The sequence below is a fragment of the Thalassophryne amazonica genome, chromosome 7 (assembly GCF_902500255.1).
Source record: "Thalassophryne amazonica chromosome 7, fThaAma1.1, whole genome shotgun sequence".
NCBI classification, from domain to species: domain Eukaryota; kingdom Metazoa; phylum Chordata; class Actinopteri; order Batrachoidiformes; family Batrachoididae; genus Thalassophryne; species Thalassophryne amazonica.
In genome coordinates, this window is record NC_047109.1 from 17,138,609 (window position 1) to 17,158,709 (window position 20,101).

General features: G+C 44.4%; 1 protein-coding gene across 2 annotated transcripts in view; it reads right to left on the reverse strand.

Moving 5' to 3' along the window:
* The window catches only part of gask1a (golgi associated kinase 1A), a 53,509-nt gene that overhangs the window by 13,144 nt on the left and 20,264 nt on the right, over window positions 1–20,101 (reverse strand). The window contains exons 2-3 of one of the 2 annotated variants that reach the window (XM_034173910.1): window positions 16,874–17,881; window positions 14,852–15,256 (exon numbers count right to left, since the gene is read on the reverse strand). In XM_034173910.1, the coding sequence (XP_034029801.1) occupies window positions 14,852–15,256; window positions 16,874–17,881 (1,413 nt within the window). Of the gene's footprint in view, window positions 1–14,851; window positions 15,260–16,873; window positions 17,882–20,101 lie in introns of both variants that reach the window. The other variant, XM_034173909.1, reaches the window with a different exon arrangement.

Below are 20,101 nucleotides of genomic sequence, written 5' to 3' on the forward strand. Positions count from 1 at the left end.
ACAGACAGAGACAGAAAGACACAGAGACAGACAGACAGACAGAGACAGACAGACAGACAGAGGGAGAGAGAGAGACAGAGGGAGGCAGAGACAGAGAGACGGAGAGAGAATTTGAATTTTAAAACAGCTTTATTCACAAAAATTGAGTTACATTACTTCCACTGTGCTTTTTTTTCCTGTACGACCGGGTCCACCAACATGGACTCCGCTGACAGGCATCAGAAATGGAGCACCAAGCTCCCATTTTGCACAGACGAAAGAACGTCATTTATGCTGAAGGTATCCTTGTTATCAGTAAGAGCATAAAACTGGAAGTCCAATCTGATCCGGGCTGCCAAGAGTCCCTTCAGCATAAACTCAGGGTCCACTGACCCCTGAGCTAAAACACAGATTTTCCGAGTCTTCCAAATGGCCGAACTGGCAAGTCCACAAAGCAGGTTAATCAAAACATGCAACCTCCTGGATTGTGTGCGATATTTTGGAGAAAACAAACAAATCCATAGTGACCAACAAACCAAGCCCACGAAACCACCTCACCAACAACCCAAACAGCCCTGACAACCAGTGACAAAAACATGGTGAACAGTTTCCCTAAGTGGACAAAAAGGACAAACCCCATCAACCTCTGGATCCAGGTGCGTCAGATACCCGTTTGTAGCCAGAAGCCTGTGTACAATCCTCCACTGGAGGTCGCCCGTGCATTTGTCGACCGGGGGTTTGTACAGGCTTCACCAGCACCCCACGGGAGACAAGTCGGCACCAAAAAACTCGGACCACTTTGACGCCGCCAACCCTGCCAAAGAGCATAAGTGTGACACTTTGACACAGGTAAAATAGAGAGCTTTCTTGCCGATACTCTCAAACTCTCCCAAAACAGGTGTCCTGAAAGACAGGAGAGCCCCCTGCTCCTCCTGCCATGCCCCCAAAGCAGGCAAGACAGTCAGAGAGGGGAACACTTAATCGCAGTCATCATCCTACTGGTCAGACAGAGTACGGTTCTCAGCAAACGCTCTGTGGGGCCCTGGCAGGGAAGAACAAACCTCCTCCACCACCCTGAGCAGCATCATGGAGGACCGAACTCCCACAGACACCACCAGCCTCACAACAGATGTGTGTAGTAGATGGCCCAATTTGGTGCACCCCACCTCCCTCGGGTGGGACTGCAGAGTGGCAGATGACAACCCAGGAGAGCTAACAAAATCATTGAAGAAAAGAGGCTCCTTAAACAGCCACATCCCAGGTGCGCCTACGTTGTCCCTGCGCACAGCAAGGACCTGCCATGCCTGGAGAACTGACTGGTAAAAAGCCAAGGTGCGCGTCCCGATGACGTCCCGCCGGTGTAGGAGGAACAGTTGTTTGTCATACCCAAGACCTGCCTCCTTCCTCAGCAGGACACGTGCCGTATCCTGCCAGCTCAATCCCGAGGTGTACAACAGTCTCTGAGCAGCCTGCAACCTGAAGGTTGACACCCGAGCAGAATTGTCCACCAGTCCCTGTCCTCCTTCATGAAGCGGCACGTACAACACGGGAGCTCTGATCCAGTGATGGCCTGACCAGAAAAAGTCCACCAGTAACCGCTGCCATTGCTCAATAAGGCCCCGTGGTGGAGGGAGGACAGACAGTTTGTACCACAGCGCCGAAGCGACCAAGTTATTAGCGACCAGAATTCGCCCCCTATAGGGCATCTGGTGCAGCAACCATTGCCATTTGGATAGTCTGGCACAAACCTTCTCCGCCAAGCCCCCCCAATTCCTCTGACGATACCCATCCGTCTCCAGAAACACACCCAGAATTTTCAAACCCTCCACTCCCCACCTCAGACCATGTGGCAGTCAGGGAGCAGCCCCTTCCTGCCACCTCCCCATCAGGACAGCCTCACTCTTCTCCCAGTGGTTCCTGTCTCACAGAGGCACAAACTGTCTAATAACCTATCAACGCCCGCCTGATTCGTGACAAAAACCGTGATGTCATCTGCATAAGCAGAGAGCACCAGGGGAGAAGAAAGTTGAAAACCCGGCAAAACAAGGCCAGACAGCTTGGCACTAATGCGACAAGAGTGGCTCAATGGCTAAAGAGTACAGCTGACCTGAGATGGGGCAGCCCTATCTTATACCCTGCGTTACGCGGACTGGGCAGCTCAACCCTCCCCCAACCTTAACCAAACATGAAGCCCCATTATACAAAACCCCAACAAATGAAATAAACCCCTCACCAAAGCCAAACACCCTCAGAGTGGAAAACAAAAACCCATGATGAACCCGGTCAAATGCCTTCTCCTGATCAAGTGACACAAACCCGCAAACCAAATCCCCAGTATTGCACAAATCAAACAAATCCCTTATCAAAAAAAGGTCCATAATAGTCCTATCAAGCACACAATAGGACTGGTCCTTGCGAACAATAAAATCCAGGACACCTTTCAACCTGTTCGCCAGTACCCTAGAAAAAAGTTTATAATCCACACAGAGAAGTGCAACCGGTCTCCAGTTCTGCAATAGGTTAAGATCTCCTTTCTTAGGCAGGAGGTTACAGAACAGCACGGAGACAAGACAGGGGCAAGCAGTCCGCCGCAATGTTCTCCCGCAACACCTCCAGAAGATCAATCAATCAATCAACTTTTTTCTTATATAGCGCCAAATCACAACAAACAGTTGCCCCAAGGCGCTCCACATTGTAAGGCAAGGCCATACAATAATTATGAAAAACCCCAACGGTCAAAACGACCCCCTATGAGCAAGCACTTGGCTACAGTGGGAAGGAAAAACTCCCTTTTAACAGGAAGAAACCTCCAGCAGAACCAGGCTCAGGGAGGGGCAGTCTTCTGCTGAGACTGGTTGGGGCTGAGGGAAAGAACCAGGAAAAAGACATGCCGAGAAGGGGGGCAGAGATCGATCACTAATGATTAAATGCAGAGTGATGCATACGGAGCAAAAAGAGAAAGAAACAGTGCATCATGGGAACCCCCCCACAGTCTACGTCTAAAGCAACATAACCAAGGGATGGTCCAGGGTCACCCGATCCAGCCCTAACTATAAGCCTTAGCGAAAGGGAAAGTTTTAAGCCTAATCTTAAAAGTAGAGAGGGTATCTGTCTCCCTGATCTAAATTGGGAGCTGGTTCCACAGGAGAGGAGCCTGAAAGCTGAAGGCTCTGCCTCCCATTCTACTCTTACAAACCCTAGGAACCACAAGTAAGCCCGCAGTCTGAGAGCGAAGCGCTCTAATGGGGTAATATGGTACTACGAGGTCCCTAAGATAAGATGGGACCTGATTATTCAAAACCTTATAAGTAAGAAGAAGAATTTTAAATTCTATTCTAGAATTAACAGGAAGCCAATGAAGAGAGGCCAACACAGGTGAGATATGCTCTCTCCTGCTAGTCCCCGTCAGTACTCTACCTGCAGCATTCTGAACCAACTGAAGGCTTTTTAGGGAACTTTTAGGACAACCTGATAATAATGAATTACAATAGTCCAGCCTAGAGGAAATAAATGCATGAATTAGTTTTTCAGCATCACTCTGAGACAAGACCTTTCTGATTTTAGGGATATTGCGTAAATGCAAAAAGGCAGTCCTACATATTTGTTTAATATAATATAAGATCAGCACCGAGAAAGCCCAAAAAGTGTTCATAAAAATCTACTGGGAGTCCGTCGATCCCCGGAGCTTTCCCAGATGCCCATCTGCCGCACCGCCATTGTCAGTTCATCCAGCATGATGGGGGAGTCCAAGGCCTCTCGCTCCAAGGCCACCAGCTGGGGGAGATCTCTCAGAAGGCCAGCCGCACAGACCCTGTCACAGTCCACAGCACTGTAGAGAGCTGAGTAGAAGTCCCTAGCATGTCTCCGCATCTCCGCCGAATCACTCGTCACCCATCCATCAGGAAGGCGAAGACAGGTCATCACCTTCTGATGAGAGGTCCTCTTCGCCAGATTGAAGAAGAAGGAACAGAGTGCATCCATGTCCCTGATGTTCACAAAGCGAGCCCTCACCATCGCCCCTTTCACCCTCTCATGTAACCGGGCACCCAGCTCCGCCCTCTTCCCCTGCAGCAGACCATGCTGGTCAGGAGCTCCAGCTGTATGTAGGCTGGCCTGAATGTCCATAATGTCCTTCTCCAGCATTGCCATGGCTACCTTGACCCTAGCTGTAGAAAAGGAAGTGTATTGTTGACACAAAACCTGAACCTGAGTTTTGCCGGCCTCCCACCACTGACTCACTGTCACAAATGTCCCCTTCCTTCCCCTCCAGAAACCCCAAAAAGTTTCAAATAAATCACAAAATGCCCTGTCATGCAAAAGTTTGGTGTTGAATTTCCAGTAAGTGTTAAACCTCTGAGTGTGTGAGTGGAATATTTCTGTAGTAATGAGATGATGATCTGAGAAACCAACTAGCTGAATGAAACTCCTGTGTAATCTGTTCCAGAATGAGTGTGACATATAAATCTGGTCAAACCTGGCTGCAGACACCACCCTATCTGAAACCCGAACCCATGTGTACGGTCTGTCCTGTGGATGTGTGACCCTCCAGGTGTCCAATAAATCCGCCTCACATAAAAAACCCCAGTGAGGAAACCGACTGCAAATGTGGCTCCTCACAACCCGATCCAGTGACATATCTACAGTGCAGTTGAAGTCACCCCCAACACCAAACAGTCAACAGGAGCCTGCTGAACTAAAACGTCCCTCACCCATTTGAATAACCCCACCCGCTCCGAGCCCTCATCGTGTGCGTAAATATTCATGAACACCATGGTCAACCCCTCGACCTGAGCCCTGACCAAAAGAACCTGGCCCTGCAAGATCTCAGTGTGGATAAAACAGTGATGTCAATTCGAGTAGAAAACAAAACCGCGACTCCTGCACTGATGTTGGAGCCATGACTTTGATAAGAGCCCAGTCCACTTCATTATCTGCATCAGAGTGAGTCTCCTGCAGGAACAACACATGTAACCCCTTTTGTTCAAAGAGCTCAGAGGCCAAACCACACCTCTGCCCGTCAATGCCACCGTTCATGTTCAAAGAGCCCACCTTCAGATGCTGCATGTGGACTGAGTAGAGAGAGAACAGAGAGAAAGACAGACAGAGAAGATAGAACATCCAGTGAGACACACTCATACTCTATCTGGTGGATTTACGACCCCTGAGACCTCATCCCCGCTTGGACAGAGATTCCTTCCCCAAAGCAGTGATGTGTTTCCTGAGTCTGTACCGCTTCTTCTCATCCAGCAGGTCCAAGCCAATGAGCCTCCTCAACACTAACAGATTTAACAAATTTCTCCGTGTCGGGAAAACAGTCTGCAACTTTCACAGATTTACCAATTTACCAAATCATCCAGGAAACTGTTGATGTCCTGCAGCGTGCACAGATCACTGCTCTGAGAGAAGGAACCAGTGGTGGACATGCTGCAGTCCGAATCATAATCCATGTTTGTCATCATTAATGCTTTGACTCTGTGGGGGTTTGGGGTCCGCTGGGCCCAGTGTCTCCCCGTCAGCCCGTTCACCTTGTCCAACAGTGACCGAGGGCTCCCCCACAGCAGAAACGTCAGCTTTGACCACAGAAGGAGAGACAGAAACATCAACCGGACCGACCTCAGAACCGTCAGTCACTGCAGCATCAGTCAACCCAGAATGTTCATTTGTCAGCTGATCAGCAGTTACACTGACAGCTTCAGGCTCAGAGACACGCTGCTGTGGAAAAACAGCCTCCTCCTGCACGCTGGGCCCCTCCCCCGGACCAGACACCGACACCGGGGCTCCGAGGTCCCGGAACCGGTGTCACGGTCTGAGATTACCACCAGTCTGAATTTACCAGGTAAAATGAGACTGTAGCAGCCACAGTCTGAACTTACCACCAGTCTGATTTTACCATCTTGGTATATTGAGACTTGTGTGTTACTGACCCTGGTCCAAATTTGCCAAGCAAATATATTAATTTTTTTTTTAATTGGAACCACAAGTAAACCCTGTCACTTTATATTGATGCTTATTGATTTAACCATTGTAATTCTGGTTACTAGTTACCTAGCTATTCTGAAATTTCCAGCCTGCAAGTCTGAATTTACCAGCTTAGACTATATATACCAGTCTGAACTTGCCAGGGCAACATAGTATGGGATTTCTGTATTTGAAATGAACCCATTAACACTGTAAAAATGATGATTTGTATAACTCAGTATAATGAGTAACCACTGTCTTCATCCCAAACATGCTTCTTGCACTGGTTCCTGATGTTGCGATGGTCCTTTCTGTCTGTATCACTGGAGTACTTCCCAGTCTGTAGGAAGACTATCAGTTGGGACATTTTTTTCCTGAATGTTTAAAATCGCTGGTTTCGCTCTTCTTTGGGGTGTGCGTTTTCCTGACATTCATTTTGAGGCTCAGAAACAAGTGATTCCTCCTCCATATTGAAGATGGCCGCAAGAAATGGTAATTCTAGACCTCCCGGAAGTTGACCGCGAAAAAAAATCGATTTGCGCATGCGCGTGGTAAAATGAGACCGGTGCAAACTCTGACCACGACACCGGACCCAGGGCCGCCAACACTGATGCCCCAGACACATTGCGTTTGTGTGGACATGCGAGGCATTTATGACCAACGTCCCCACATTCAAAACACTTCATGCTTCCTGAACTGGCATAAACCATGTAAAAAGAGTCTTCATGTTTGACTCTGAAGGACACATCCAGAGTCTGGGTCGGACAGTTCAGGAACATGAACACCTGATGACGGAAGGACTGAATGTGGCGAAGATTCTCGCTCTTACAGCCCAGTCGTCTTAAAACTGCTGGCAAACTTCCCGAACCTCTGCAGCTCCCAACTGAGAGCCTCGTTTGAAACAAATGGAGGAACCCGGAAATAATGATTTTAGTGGACGGAGCGTTGAGAGGAGAAGCCTGCAGATAAGAATCATTCAGATAAACCCCACATTCAACAAGCTGAGCAGAGAAACGCTCCTCCGACAGAAAAAACACCACAGCTCTGTTCATCCTGGACGCAAACGTTAAGTTCTCATGTCCGACCTGTTCACCCACAGCCAGGAGGACATCCTCCACAGACACAGCCAGGTCCGGGACCACCCTCACTCCGTGACAGAGCGAGAGGGCCGGCGGTGGACCAAACGTCATCCGCGCCAAAACCCGCTGCAAGACAGAGAGAGGGAGGGAGACAGAGAGAGAGAGACAGAGACACAGAGAGAGGGAGAGAGACAGAGACAGAGAGAAGGAGAGAGAAACAGAAAGGGAGAGAAGGAGAGACACACACACACAGAGAGACAGAGAGAGAGACAGAGAGAGACACACACACACACAGAGAGAGAGAGACAGAGACACACACAGAGAGACAGAGAGAGAGAGACGGAGAGATGGAGGGAGACAGACAGAAACAAAGAGACACAGAGACAGAAAGACACAGAGAGACAGAAACAGACACAGAGAGACAGAAACAGACACAGAGAGACAGAAACAGACACAGAGAGACAGAAACAGAAACAAAGACAGAGACAGAAACAGAAACAAAGAGACAGAAACAGAAACAAAGACAGAGACAGAAACAAAGACAGAAACAGAAACAAAGAGACAGAAACAGAAACAAAGAGACAGAAACAGAAACAAAGAGACAGAGAAACAGAAACAGAAACAAAGAGACAGAAACAGAAACAAAGAGACAGAGACAGAAACAAAGAGAGACAGAGACAGAAACAAAGAGACAGAGACAGAAACAAAGAGACAGAGACAGAAACAAAGAGAGACAGAGACAGAAACAAAGAGAGACAGAGACAGAAACAAAGAGACAGAAACAAAGAGAGAGAAACAGAGACAGAAACAGAGACAGAGAGACAGAAACAGAGGGGGAGAGACGGAAACAGAGAGACAGAAACAAAGACAAACAAAGAGACAGAAACAGAGGGAGAGAGATGGAAACAGAGAGAGAGAGAGAGAGAGAGAGAGAGAGAGAGAGAGAGAGAGAGAGAGAGAGAGAGAGAGAGACAAACAGAGACAGAAAGAGAAGAGAGACAGAAACAGAGGGGGAGAGACGGAAACAGAGAGACAGAAACAAAGACAAACAAAGAGACAGAGAGAGAAACAGAGGGAGAGAGATGGAAACAGAGAGAGAGAGAGAGAGAGAGAGACAAACAGAGACAGAAAGAGAAGAGAGACAGAAACAAAGAGACAGGCAGAAACAGAGAAAGAGACAGAGAGGGAGAGGAGAGAGAGAAACAGACAGAGAGACCTTCATATATGTAAAATCCTTTCTGCAGGGTTGTGTGGTGGTATGACAGTTATTATTTGACAAAGTAACTTTTTCTGATTTAGTCCTTTTCTTAGTGACCAACACACCTGCTCCTAATTTCCTGTCATCCATCCAGCATCTATTCACCACCCAGCAGGTGGCAGGGTTCAGTCATCTATGGGAAAATCACAAAACAAAGCTATTTTTGTCAATGATCTGGTTCATCAAATTTCACGAGATTTTAATGTGTTTTTCTTGATTATCTGCATGTGTTGTTTTTGAGTTATTGGCGTAACAGACTGGAGGGGACAGTCATTCATTCATCCATCCGTCTCTCATCACTCACTGCACTTTACAGGGTGCACACAGGCTTCCATCTTTAAAATCACTGGAAAGTAAACAGACGGCGGATGTGTTCACTGCTAAAACATAAGCATTGAATTTCTATAATCAGATCAAAAATCTGTATGCTTTTATTTTGTAATCCTTCTGTGTTTGTCGACATAATTTGATTTTTGATTGTTGCTTCAGCTCTTATTGGGGGGAAAAGATTTGACATGTTTAGATGATTTACCAATCCTGCCTAACAGCAGGCTTTAGGTTTGATTCCCATGGCATTTCCACATTCTCTGTTGGTTTGTTTGTATTTGTTAATGTCTAAGAACAAACTATGTGAGATCATCCACAAAGTGGTCGGTTCCCTTCAAAGGACCAACATGGTGAGTTGTTCTAGGCTTCGTGTTGAAGCCTAGATTTTGTCCTCTGAGTCAGAATGATGACCAACAGATTTGGTGCCAGATAACCTCCTTGAAGCAAACAGACCAAATCCCTCGGTGTCAGCATCACTTTAGTTTTGGTTCCCCGGTAACAGCGGTTAACTGGACTCACGGCGATATCAGGACCACCAGTGACTTTCTCAACATTCATGATTTTTCGACCTGAAATGCCTTTTTGAAGTCTATGAATGTCGCCACTGCAGATTCTTTTCTTTACCGCCCTCGATGATTGTTCTTAGAGTGGGACCTTTAACCGCTGACCCACATCGATTTGAGTTTTCCATCAAACTCAGACCAAATTAAACCGAGCAGTTAAACGGTTTAACCTGTAATTAAAATGCAGAGGAGGATCTTTTTTTTTTCCTGTTAGATGGAAGAGTCATGTAAAAAAATACTTGATGGGAAAAAGTGACAATATTCAAAATTTCAAATATGATTGAATCTGGTCTTGTAAGTCACTTTTATCCTATCAGAAGAGTAAATAAAGAATAAGACAGTGACAATAAAGTGCAAACACAACAGACAGTCTGCAAAACAACAAACGCAGCAAGAACATGCAAGAAGACTGTACTGCAGCAGAACTGATGCTGGCCACTAGGGGGAGTGATAAGATGTGAATAATTTAGCAGGATAGGCTATTGCTCTTTGTGCTCCATCTACAACCCCAATTCCAATGAAGTTGGGACATTGTGAAAAATGTAAATAAAAACAGAATACAATGATTTGCAAATCCTCTTCCACCTATATTCAATTGAATACACCACAAAGACAAGATATTTAATGTTCAAACTGATAAACTTTGTTTTTGTGCAAATATTTGCTCATTTTGAAATGGATGCCTGCAACATGTTTCAAAAAAGCTCGGACAGTGGTTTGTTTACCGCTGTGTTACATCACCTTTCCTTCTAACAACACTCAATAAGCGTTTGGGAACTGAGGACACTAATTGTTGAAAGTTTGTAGGTGGAATTCTTTCCCATTCTTGCTTGATGTACGACTTCAGTTGTTCAACAGTCCGGGGTCTCCATTGTTGTATTTTCCGCTTCATAATGCGCCACATGTCTGGACTGCAGGCAGGCCAGTCTAGTACCCGCACTCTTTTACTACAAAGCCACGCTGTTGTAACACGTGCAAAATGTGGCTTTGCATTGTCTTGCTGAAATAAGCAGGGACGTCCCTGAAAAAGACGTTGCTTGGATGGCAGCATGTGTTGCTCCAAAACCTGAATGTACCTTTCAGCAATGATGTTGCCATCACAGATGTGTAAGTTGCCCATGCCATGGGCACTAACACACCCCCATACCATCACAGATGCTGGCTTTTGAACTTTGTGCTGGTAACAATCTGGATCGTCTTCTTCCTCTTTTGTCTGGAGGACACTCCATGATTTCCAAAAATTATTTGAAATGTGGACTCATCAGACAACAGCACAGTTTTCCACTTTGCATCTGTCCATTTCAAATGAGTTCGGGCCCAGAGAAGGCGGCGCCGTTTTTGGATGTTGTTGATGTATGGCATTCGCTTTGCATGGTAGAGTTTTAACTTGCACTTGTAGATGTGACGAACTGTGTTAACTGACAATGGTTTTCTGAACTGTTCCTGAGCCCATGCGATAAGATCCTTTACACAATGATGTTGGTTTTTAATGCAGTGCCGCCTGAGGGATCGAAGGTCATGGGCATTCAGTGTTGGTTTTCGGCCTTGCTGCTTACATGTAGAAAGTTCTCCAGATTCTCTGAATCTTCTGATTATATTATGGACTGTAGATGATGGAATCCCTAAATTCTTTGCAATTGAACATTGAGAAACATTGTTCTTAAAATGTTGGTCTATTTTTTCATGCAGTTGTTCACAAAGTGGTGATCCTCACCCCATCTTTGCTTGTGAATGGCTGAGCCTTTTGTGGATGCTCCTTTTATACTCAATCATGACACTCACATATTTCCAATTAGCTGTTCGAGTATTCATCAACTTTCCCAGTCTTTTGTTGCCCCATCCCAATTATTTTGAAACATGTTGCAGGCATCCATTTCAAAATGAGCAAATATTTGCACAAAAACCACAAAGTTTATCAGTTTGAACATTAAATATCTTGTCTTTGTGGTGTATTCAACTGAATATAGGTTGAAGAGGATTTGCAAATCATTGTATTCTCTTTTTATTTACATTTTACACCACATCCCAACTTCATTGGAACGAACTGGGGTTGTAACACGTTCACACACAGCCTGTATGTACCACATATACAATTTTTGGTTCTATGTGTCTGTGTTTCTTTGTGTGTTAAACAAAATCACTGCCATTTTTCCATTTTCAATTATGCCATTTGGACCAAACATGGAGGACTGACAGATTCAGATTTCTGAGAAGAAGAAAAAAAAAAAAAAAAATCAGTTCAAAGTCAAGCTAACACTTTTATCTCAATGGTTATGCAGAGCAGGTAGCTCGTAAGGAGGTGGACCTGGGTTTGATTCTCAGTCACACTACGTCTGTGTAGTGCCCAATCCCAAGACTCTCTCTTTGCCCTAACACTGCACCTTGGCCTCAGTTGGCGAAGTAGTCTACGATGGAGTGGCATCCCTCCCAAGGGAAGTTGAATACTCTACAGAATCTGGAGATTAGCTCAGGGACCAGCAGACCTCAAGGCCTATTCTTCTTCTTCTTCTTGGTGTGTTACAGGGATATTGTGAATGGTTATTCTGCGTTAGGGCCGTTTCCATTTGCTAATTTTTGATATCCAATCATCTACGTTATTGCAGCATATAAATATATAGATTTTTTAAAACTCAGACACTCAATTGGGTCCTGAAATTAAGTGTAATTGCCGGGGAGAGTTGCGTTGTAGAACACTGTGAGCAGTGTTCTACAATATGTGAGTACAATATGCTGTAATCAGGACCGACTGTTGTGAGCTGAAGCCTCCTTTTGATCCTGAAACCCATGAAATCATGTCTTGGTCTCCAACAGAAGACTGTTTAGAGATGCTAACAGAAACATGTTACCTTTTTGGAAAAGTCTGGGAAAAACTTGGATGTCTTCGTGTAAAATGTCGGGACTCTTACGTACTCTGGTGTATTCATCAATGATCCGTTCTACTATAAAACTACAAAACAGTAGAAAATATAAATGTTGCCTAATATTTTTTTTTAAAGGGCCCAATTCCCCTAATTTTGAAACAGTGATGGAAATCGGGACCAAAAATCTGCAATGGGAGACGTCCCTACTGGTTAAAGATATACTTACGGTCATAATCTTTCTATCGGTCACAACACCAACTCTAGGGGTTGGTAAAGTTAGACCTTACTTATGCGATGCAAGATTTGGCAGCTTTGTTGTGATTTGGTCCTAAGTAAATGAATTAAATTAAATTATTTACTACTACTTTTTATTCCTTATTTTACTTTGTCTTTTATTTGTTTTATTGCCTGTTGCAATTTTATTGTTATCTTTAATTTATTTATTTATAATTGGGGTAACTTGGTGCCCATTTTTAAATTATTTACAGCACTTTGGTCAGCTGCTGTCATTTTAAATGTGCTTTAGAAATAAAGGTTGAAGTTGTAGAGGCATTCGTAAGAAGCCAGAGTTTGGACCAGCTAAAGAAGAGAACATACGGGACAGAATTGTCAGAGGTGTACTAGACTGGGATGTGTTTCAAAAGCAGCAATTGGAACTGGACCTGACACTTGAAAAATCCATTCAGATCACAAAACAAAATTAACAAATTAAACAAAAAATTCGGCTATGAGGGCTGAATGCTCAGTGGATGCAGTGCGGCGAGGGGAGCAGCAACAAAACACAAAAAGGAAGAAAATAAATCTAATAAATATGAGGTAAAGGAGGAATAAATCATGACCAGCATAAAATAAAAGATGTCATAAATCTAACAAAATGGGACACTTTCAAGTTGCATATAAAACAGAGATGGTGAATGAGGTTGTGGCAGCAGCTGCACCAGAAACCACAGAGGGGCGACAATACGTCCTTTCCTGGGTGACATCAGGAGGCCACAGTTGCAGACCAGCTTGGGCGATAAATGGTGTGTGACACTGCCGGGGAATGGCAGCTCGGTGGAATTTAAAGCTGACACTGGGGCTGACATATTCCACAGCCTGCTCCAGAAACCCTGTCAAAATACTCATTTACCAGGGAGGTGCGTGGCCAAGCAAATGGGCCTCATCGTGCATGTTGGGGGAGTCAGTACTGAAGTGCTTAGCGACGTGTTTGGAGACATGACGGACTGCAACCCAGTTAAAATGAAATGGAGGGCTGACGCTGAGCCCTACACCACGGTGATGCCCCGTCGTGTGCCGTGTCCCCTCCAACCGAATGTGGAGGCTGAACTAAAAGGAATGCTGAACACAGGCGTCATTAGGGAGATGACTGAGCCTACTGACTGGTGCGCGCTCATGGTGCTGGCAGCGAAGAAAGATTCAGAGTCCATCATTAACATCACTTTGAGCAGATGGGATGAGTTCAACAGTGAAATCACCTGCTGGAGTCAGTGGCTGCAAAGAAAACCTGCACCCTCTTGGCCCTTTCTGGAATACTTTGGACACCACTGATCTAGTGGCTTCTGCCAAATTCCCTTATACCTAGGTAGTCAGCTACTGACTAACATACATCACACCATTGGGCAGGTCTTGTTTTTGACCACCTGCCTTTCAGAATGTCATCAGTGCCGGAGATCGTCCGGCGGCTGATGTCAGACCTGCTCAAAGACAACAATGGAGTTGTAGTCATGGACGACATGCTGGTGTGCGGATCGAGTGAGGAGGAGCACAACCGATGTTGAGATGCTGTTCTACGCACTATAGAGCAGTTGGACCTGAAGTTAAAGCTAAGTGTCACTTCGGTAAGGCGGAGCTCCACTACTCTGGACACATAATTAGCGCAGGTGGCATCAGACACCAACGAAGTCAGGGCCATCACAGGGATGCCTCGGCCGCCTAATGTCGGAGAGTTGCACCAGCTGTTGGGCCTTATGAACTATATGTGGGGAGGTTCCTTCCTGATCTCTCCACCAAGCTACATCTGCTCAATGAGCTCCTCAAAAAGGGAAGCAAAAGAGTGTGGGGCGAGCTCCAGGAACAGGAATTGGCCAACATGGTTATACGGTAATGCTGCATTCACATGCTGACTGTAGAAAAACCGTTATGTCAGTTATCACACCAGAATCATTGCAGTATTGTTAATGACACAGACTGTAATATTCTTCACTGAAAGATACAGAGTTTTAGCATTTTTGCAGTGTTGTTTTAGTGTTTTGTAGTATTAGTATTAAAGTATTTTTAGCATTAGTATTAAAACAGGAAGTCCTGGCGCTGAGGGCAACTTAAAAAGTGAACTTTTTGTGAGATTATAGATCATTTTCTCTCTGTAATATCCCACAAATTATTCATGTTGACCTGGTTTAACCTGGGTGACTCTCAGCATCCTTCACTTCCTCATTCTGCTGCTTATAGCCAACATGTGAACGTAGCCTTGGGGTTACATCGCCCCCTGTTGTTTTGGCATGCCCTTGACAGCACATTATAAGGTACTTTGATATGGATGGAGATTTTTTTATTCTCCTTTTCAAAAATACCTGTGTATGTGTGGTCTCAGCATCACATGACGAGGATCACTTATATAGTCAGCTACGTCATTATGACCTCAGTGTTAAGGACACGCCCACATTTCACCTGGCGGCAGCAACTGGATGGCTGCTTTCGGGACTGTTATCTGCCTGGATGGATGGTGTCCAGGATTCCGTGGTGTAATGGATACAGTACCAGACCTGAACTGGTTTTGAACGTGGTCCGAACACTGGGTGAGAAAAGAAACTTTTTCCAGCCTCTTACCTGCAATAAGAAGTCAAAAAGTGCAAGTCTGCCCCACTCTGAGTGCTGGACACCCACACAGGGTGCTGACCACAAGTCCGCATCAGTCCCACAGTGCACCCGAAGAAGCTCCTGGTACTGGATCCAGCTGAGTGGTACTGAGTTCTGGTCATTGTTGCTGTCAGTAAGGTGCCGGATGTCCGGATCCCACCAAACTATGGGTCTGGGAGACCCGCTGAGGTACCGATAGGGTAGAATGTCACTACGGAAAGTCCTCAGCACCATGGGAAGACTTCTGTTGAGTCCCAGAACCCGATCCAGATGGAAGGCAAAAACCTCAAACCAGTCATCAGTGCGTTTTATGAGGGCACAGCGCCCCTGCTGGCAGCATTCGCTGTGGGTCAGTCCATGCTGCAGCAGTGATGTCTGCTATGATGAATAAATAACAGAACACATAAAAACAGCAGCATTAAGACTTAATGTCAACAACATGACAGCAGTCAGGAAGTTGCAAAGTCTCCACAGGGCTTCACACCCTACTGCACCGTTAGAGGAAAAACAAACAAACAAAAAAGTTCACACGAGTTTACAAATGTCACAACTTTACAAACTACACAATAAACATTTAGTACAAGCAATAACTATATCTCGTTAAAAAAAAAAAAAGATGTTGGCAGGTCCTGAGTTTGTCAATAATAATGTTTTTCATAATAATAATAATAATGTTGTTCATTCATCACACAATATTTGTCTATCTTGTTGATTTTGGAATTTAAAAGTCCTTATGGCACACACCACAAGCTAAGGGCTTCCTGCAAAAATCCGTTTCATTTTTCTTATCTGTGTCCTTGTGATGGTTTCCGTTGTACAAACTGCATCAAATAACATAAAAGATTTTATTTAACACACAATGGTTTGTACATCTTGTTTGTTTTTGGAATTCCCGTCCAGGGGGGGCCTTAGGCTCTCATCCACTTGCCACTACAGCACCAATGAGCCCAAGGGGCCTACATACACAGTCAATTTTGCAGAGTAAAATATACTCTGCCAGGATAGCATTTGGTCTCACTCCAAATAGAGTTAAATACACTCTATTATAGAGTGAAATCAGCTTTACTGTCTTGTCAAATCACGTTATTCAACTCCAATAAGAGTCATTCACAACATGGTAAGAGTTGATTTCACCCTGTGATAGAATTGATTTAGCACTGTGATAGAGTATATTTAACTCTGCAAAATTTAGACTTACTTCTTGTACTTCTTATGTTACGTAGTGGCACACGCTGTGGTGTGCACATGTGCTACACAGAGTTCCTCTCATTGTTAAACCTTCCCCAGGGAAATGCCATGTTAAACTGAGTTCTACATACAGTTATAATCTGTGAAATAATAAATTCATTCATTCATGTGTCTCTTCCTGTGGACTCACTACCTCGGCACATTATTTCAATTGGAAGAATTTGCTGATGACATATGCTTCACAGCTTCTTATGCATTTACTGAAAGATTATGTGACATTTAGATTTTTGGCTAAGGCTGCTCTTCCATTGCTGGTTTGTGAGGCCTGACAGTCCACACTTTTAGTTCAACAAAATCAGATACCCCGTCAAGGCCTGAGGTCTGGTGAAGCTTGGGATAAAAGTTGTGGTGTAAAAGATTGTGAGTGATCAGGAAATAGTGAAACATGTTTAACAAAAAAAAACAACAAAAAAAAAAAAACTGTGATGTCGGGTATAATTTGTGCTGGGGGGGTGGTAGAAACAGAAACACTTTATCTTTGTGGAATAATGTATTTTCTAATGGGGCTTGTCTGTACTCAGATATATAATCATTGACACTTGGAAATCATTGGTTACTCTCATTTGTAAGCGTTCATATAAAAATAATTAATAATAATTTTGTCTACTACTCAAATTAATCAGGCCTGATTTCCTCAATTTTGGAACCGGGGCACAAACTGGGGCCAATACCCAGCGATGGGAGACCGCACTTACAAACCGATAACGTGTGAACATGGCACCCACGGTGGAGGTGAGTGCGTACCTGTAAGGTGTGCTGGGGGGTGGGGCCATCCAGGGCCACCTGGAGCACCTGCCCATGAGCTGGAACCCTGGACTTGCTGATCACGTTCCAGTCAGCAAGAAGCTTCATCTTCTGGATGTCATCGTTACTGAGCCAGGGGACACTGCTGAGGTCTGGACTCATCCTGATGCTCCTGTGGTCACTTCCTGGGAAGCGGCACTCTCTGGCGCTCTGAAACCAGCTGCTGCCATCTTTCTTTACTGCTGTCTGCAGTCTGGTCAAAGACATTTTATGATCCACCAGCTCGGGTTTTGTCTTAGTTTCAGAGAGATCCTCGGAGCGATTCTGGCGCTTTTTCAAATTCCGAGATGGTTTATTTGCAGCCTGCTGCTTAGCAGCTTTGTCAAATTTCCCAGAGTGCTTTGCTGCATCCTGGCGATGTTCAGCTCGCCTTCCACTCATCCAGCTGCCTTGTTTTAATGCGTCGGCCTTCCTGTCTGCAGTTTTTGCTGAAGAGGGGATCTGAGGTAAGGACTCAGTCCTTTCCAGACGGATGGCGGTCTGTGCCGTGTGTTTGACCACAGCGCCGTGGTTACGGAGTTTAATTCTAGTCTTCGGCTGAGTGCTGTTGACTATAAACTCTGGGACGGGGGGGCGACGGCTGGTTCTGGGTTGGCCGGCGCCTGGCGCTGCTTTACTTTTGGATGTGGTGCCTTTTCTTTTGTCTTTATTTTGATTGCTGGCAGCATCTCCAAATGTTTTTGGTGGTATTGAACGTTTCGGCACCCTGTTTCCACCACTGATTCCACTGTGACTACTCAGACCGAGCGGTTGCTGGTTGACCCTGGGCCTGGACTGGAGCGCCTCAGTGGAGTGTAGAGCTCGCACCGGGAGCCGGGCTACATTAGTGGGTGTTAACGGCAGAAGAAGAATTATGAGAAAAATAGTGATGAAGAGTAGGAAGACAGGGAGGAGGAGGAGGAAGAAACTGTTTTGAACAAAGAGGCGTTTTGACCACACTCGCCAGGCCTGAGGAAAGACAGACAATAAGAAAGAAAGAAGAAAAGAAAGTCAGAGGGAGATCAAACAGAACCATGATTAAAACAGAGACGGAGCGCAAAGATGGAATTTGCGGCAAAGTGGACACAGTGCTCAAATTCCTCTGGCATGTGGAAAGAGAGCAAATGTGAAAATGATTCACACTCAAAGGCAGCAGCAAAAAGAAACTGCGGTTTGGCAGCACATTGTGTTGTGTGGCAGCACAATACTGATGTGTGACCTTTGGGTTTGCTTTTCCCAAAATGGAAATAAGAAAGCTGCAGAGAGAGGGGGAAAAAAGCAGATACAAAGAGCTGAAACATGCATCCTGTTGATTCTGCACAACCCAGAATAAGTGCAGCAGAAATTAACTAATTCATCTCAGAACACTGCAGCATTCCCATAATTCACTGCTGCCTTCTGCATGCAGTGCAGCCATCTTTAGCAAGATATGGTGTTTTCTAGTGCAGCAGATAACTGAAACAATCCTTCAAATGCTGATACAAGCACCAAATTTGGCACAAATACTCCTTCTGAACAAACCGACTGGTCACTTGAATTTTCAGTAGGCGGCCAGGTAGGGGTCAATTGACGAATTACACAGGGGTCAAAATTTTAAAATACTCCAATCAAATTGAAAGGTACACCATATTATTTGAAAAAAAGGTATAGTTTGGACTATCTATGACTGAATGTTATGGAGTTATGGGGATAAAAACAGCAAGAATGGTGACAAAGGTCAATTTTAGTTTGTAGAGGGGTCAAAAGTTAAAGTTGCTTCAATTTTGGTAAAAAAGTGATGCAACTTATTGGTTGAGCTAATAGGATTAATAAATGGAATAGTGTTGACTGTGCTGAATGTTTAGTCTCCAAAGTAAAAGGTCAAACAAGGTCAACATCCATTGGATTCTATGACATGTGACATATGTTACCCTGTAACCTGATAACTAAGCATGACACATGGTCCAAATTATTCCTTTTTAAAACCATGTTAACTCAACTAATAATTTGCATCACTTTTTACCAAAAATGGAGCAACTTTAACCTTTGACCCCTGTACAAACTGAAACTGACTTTTGACACCATTGTTGCTATTTTTGCTCCATAACTCCATGGAATTCAGTCGCAGATAGTCCAAACTATACCTTTTTGGAATCTTTATGATCAGGCAAATAATGTGGTGTAGTTTTCAATTTGATTGGAGCATTTTAAAATTTTGACACCTGTGTATAATTATTCAATTGACCCCTACCTGACCGCCCATTGAAAATTCAACTCGCTAGTTTTTTTTTCCAAAAGAGGAATGTCTACGGGGTATTTGTAGCGAATATCACCATTTGCAGGATTCTGCTGTATTTATTCTCTTATCTGCTGCACTATTTGCTGTATGCTCCTGTAAAAGAACCTACAGTGGCTTCTAGTGGCCACCAGGACCCTGCGATTAACAACAGAGCTTCATAAACAGCATGCAAATGGAAAAGCAGCCTGCCGGAATAAGCAGAGACATTGTGCCAACATTCCTAGTTAAAATAAGAATAATAAAAAACAACTCCAAATTGTTATATTAAAAGATATCAACATGGCCTTAAAGAAGAGGCTTAAAGATTTCAAAGCTGAATATTTCGTAGTTTTTAACGGAGTTACTGACAGACCCACTCACTCACCGACCGGGCTCATCCCGCTCATCCCAGGGAATATTAATTTTTTTTTTAACCACTTGGACAAAACCCCTGCCCATTAAAATGAGTGAATGATAAAACAGAAACACACACATACACACCTAGAGAATGAGTAATTTTAAGAAACAATGCTCTTCACCTGAGAGACCACACTGTAATTTTAAAAAGAAGAAGAAAGAATATAAACTCTGAGAAACACTATGTGAGACGTAACGTGTTTTACTCACGTGATAGTTTGTTGAGTGGCCAAATGAAGCAGCTGTGTATGCATATATCTATCTATATGTATAATGACAAAGGCTTTCTATTCTATCTATATTATATTATACAAATAATGAATGTTTGAGTTCAATGGTACCAATATTTCATGAGGCAAAAGCTAGAATGTTCCATTCAATGAGGCAAAACTGAGTTGAATGGAACATTCATTATTTGTTTTATATAAAACAGGTCCTTGTAATTTGATAGTTTATTAATTTATAGGGGAGGTGGAGGTGATGGTCTAGTGGTTAAGGTGTTGGGCTTGAGACCA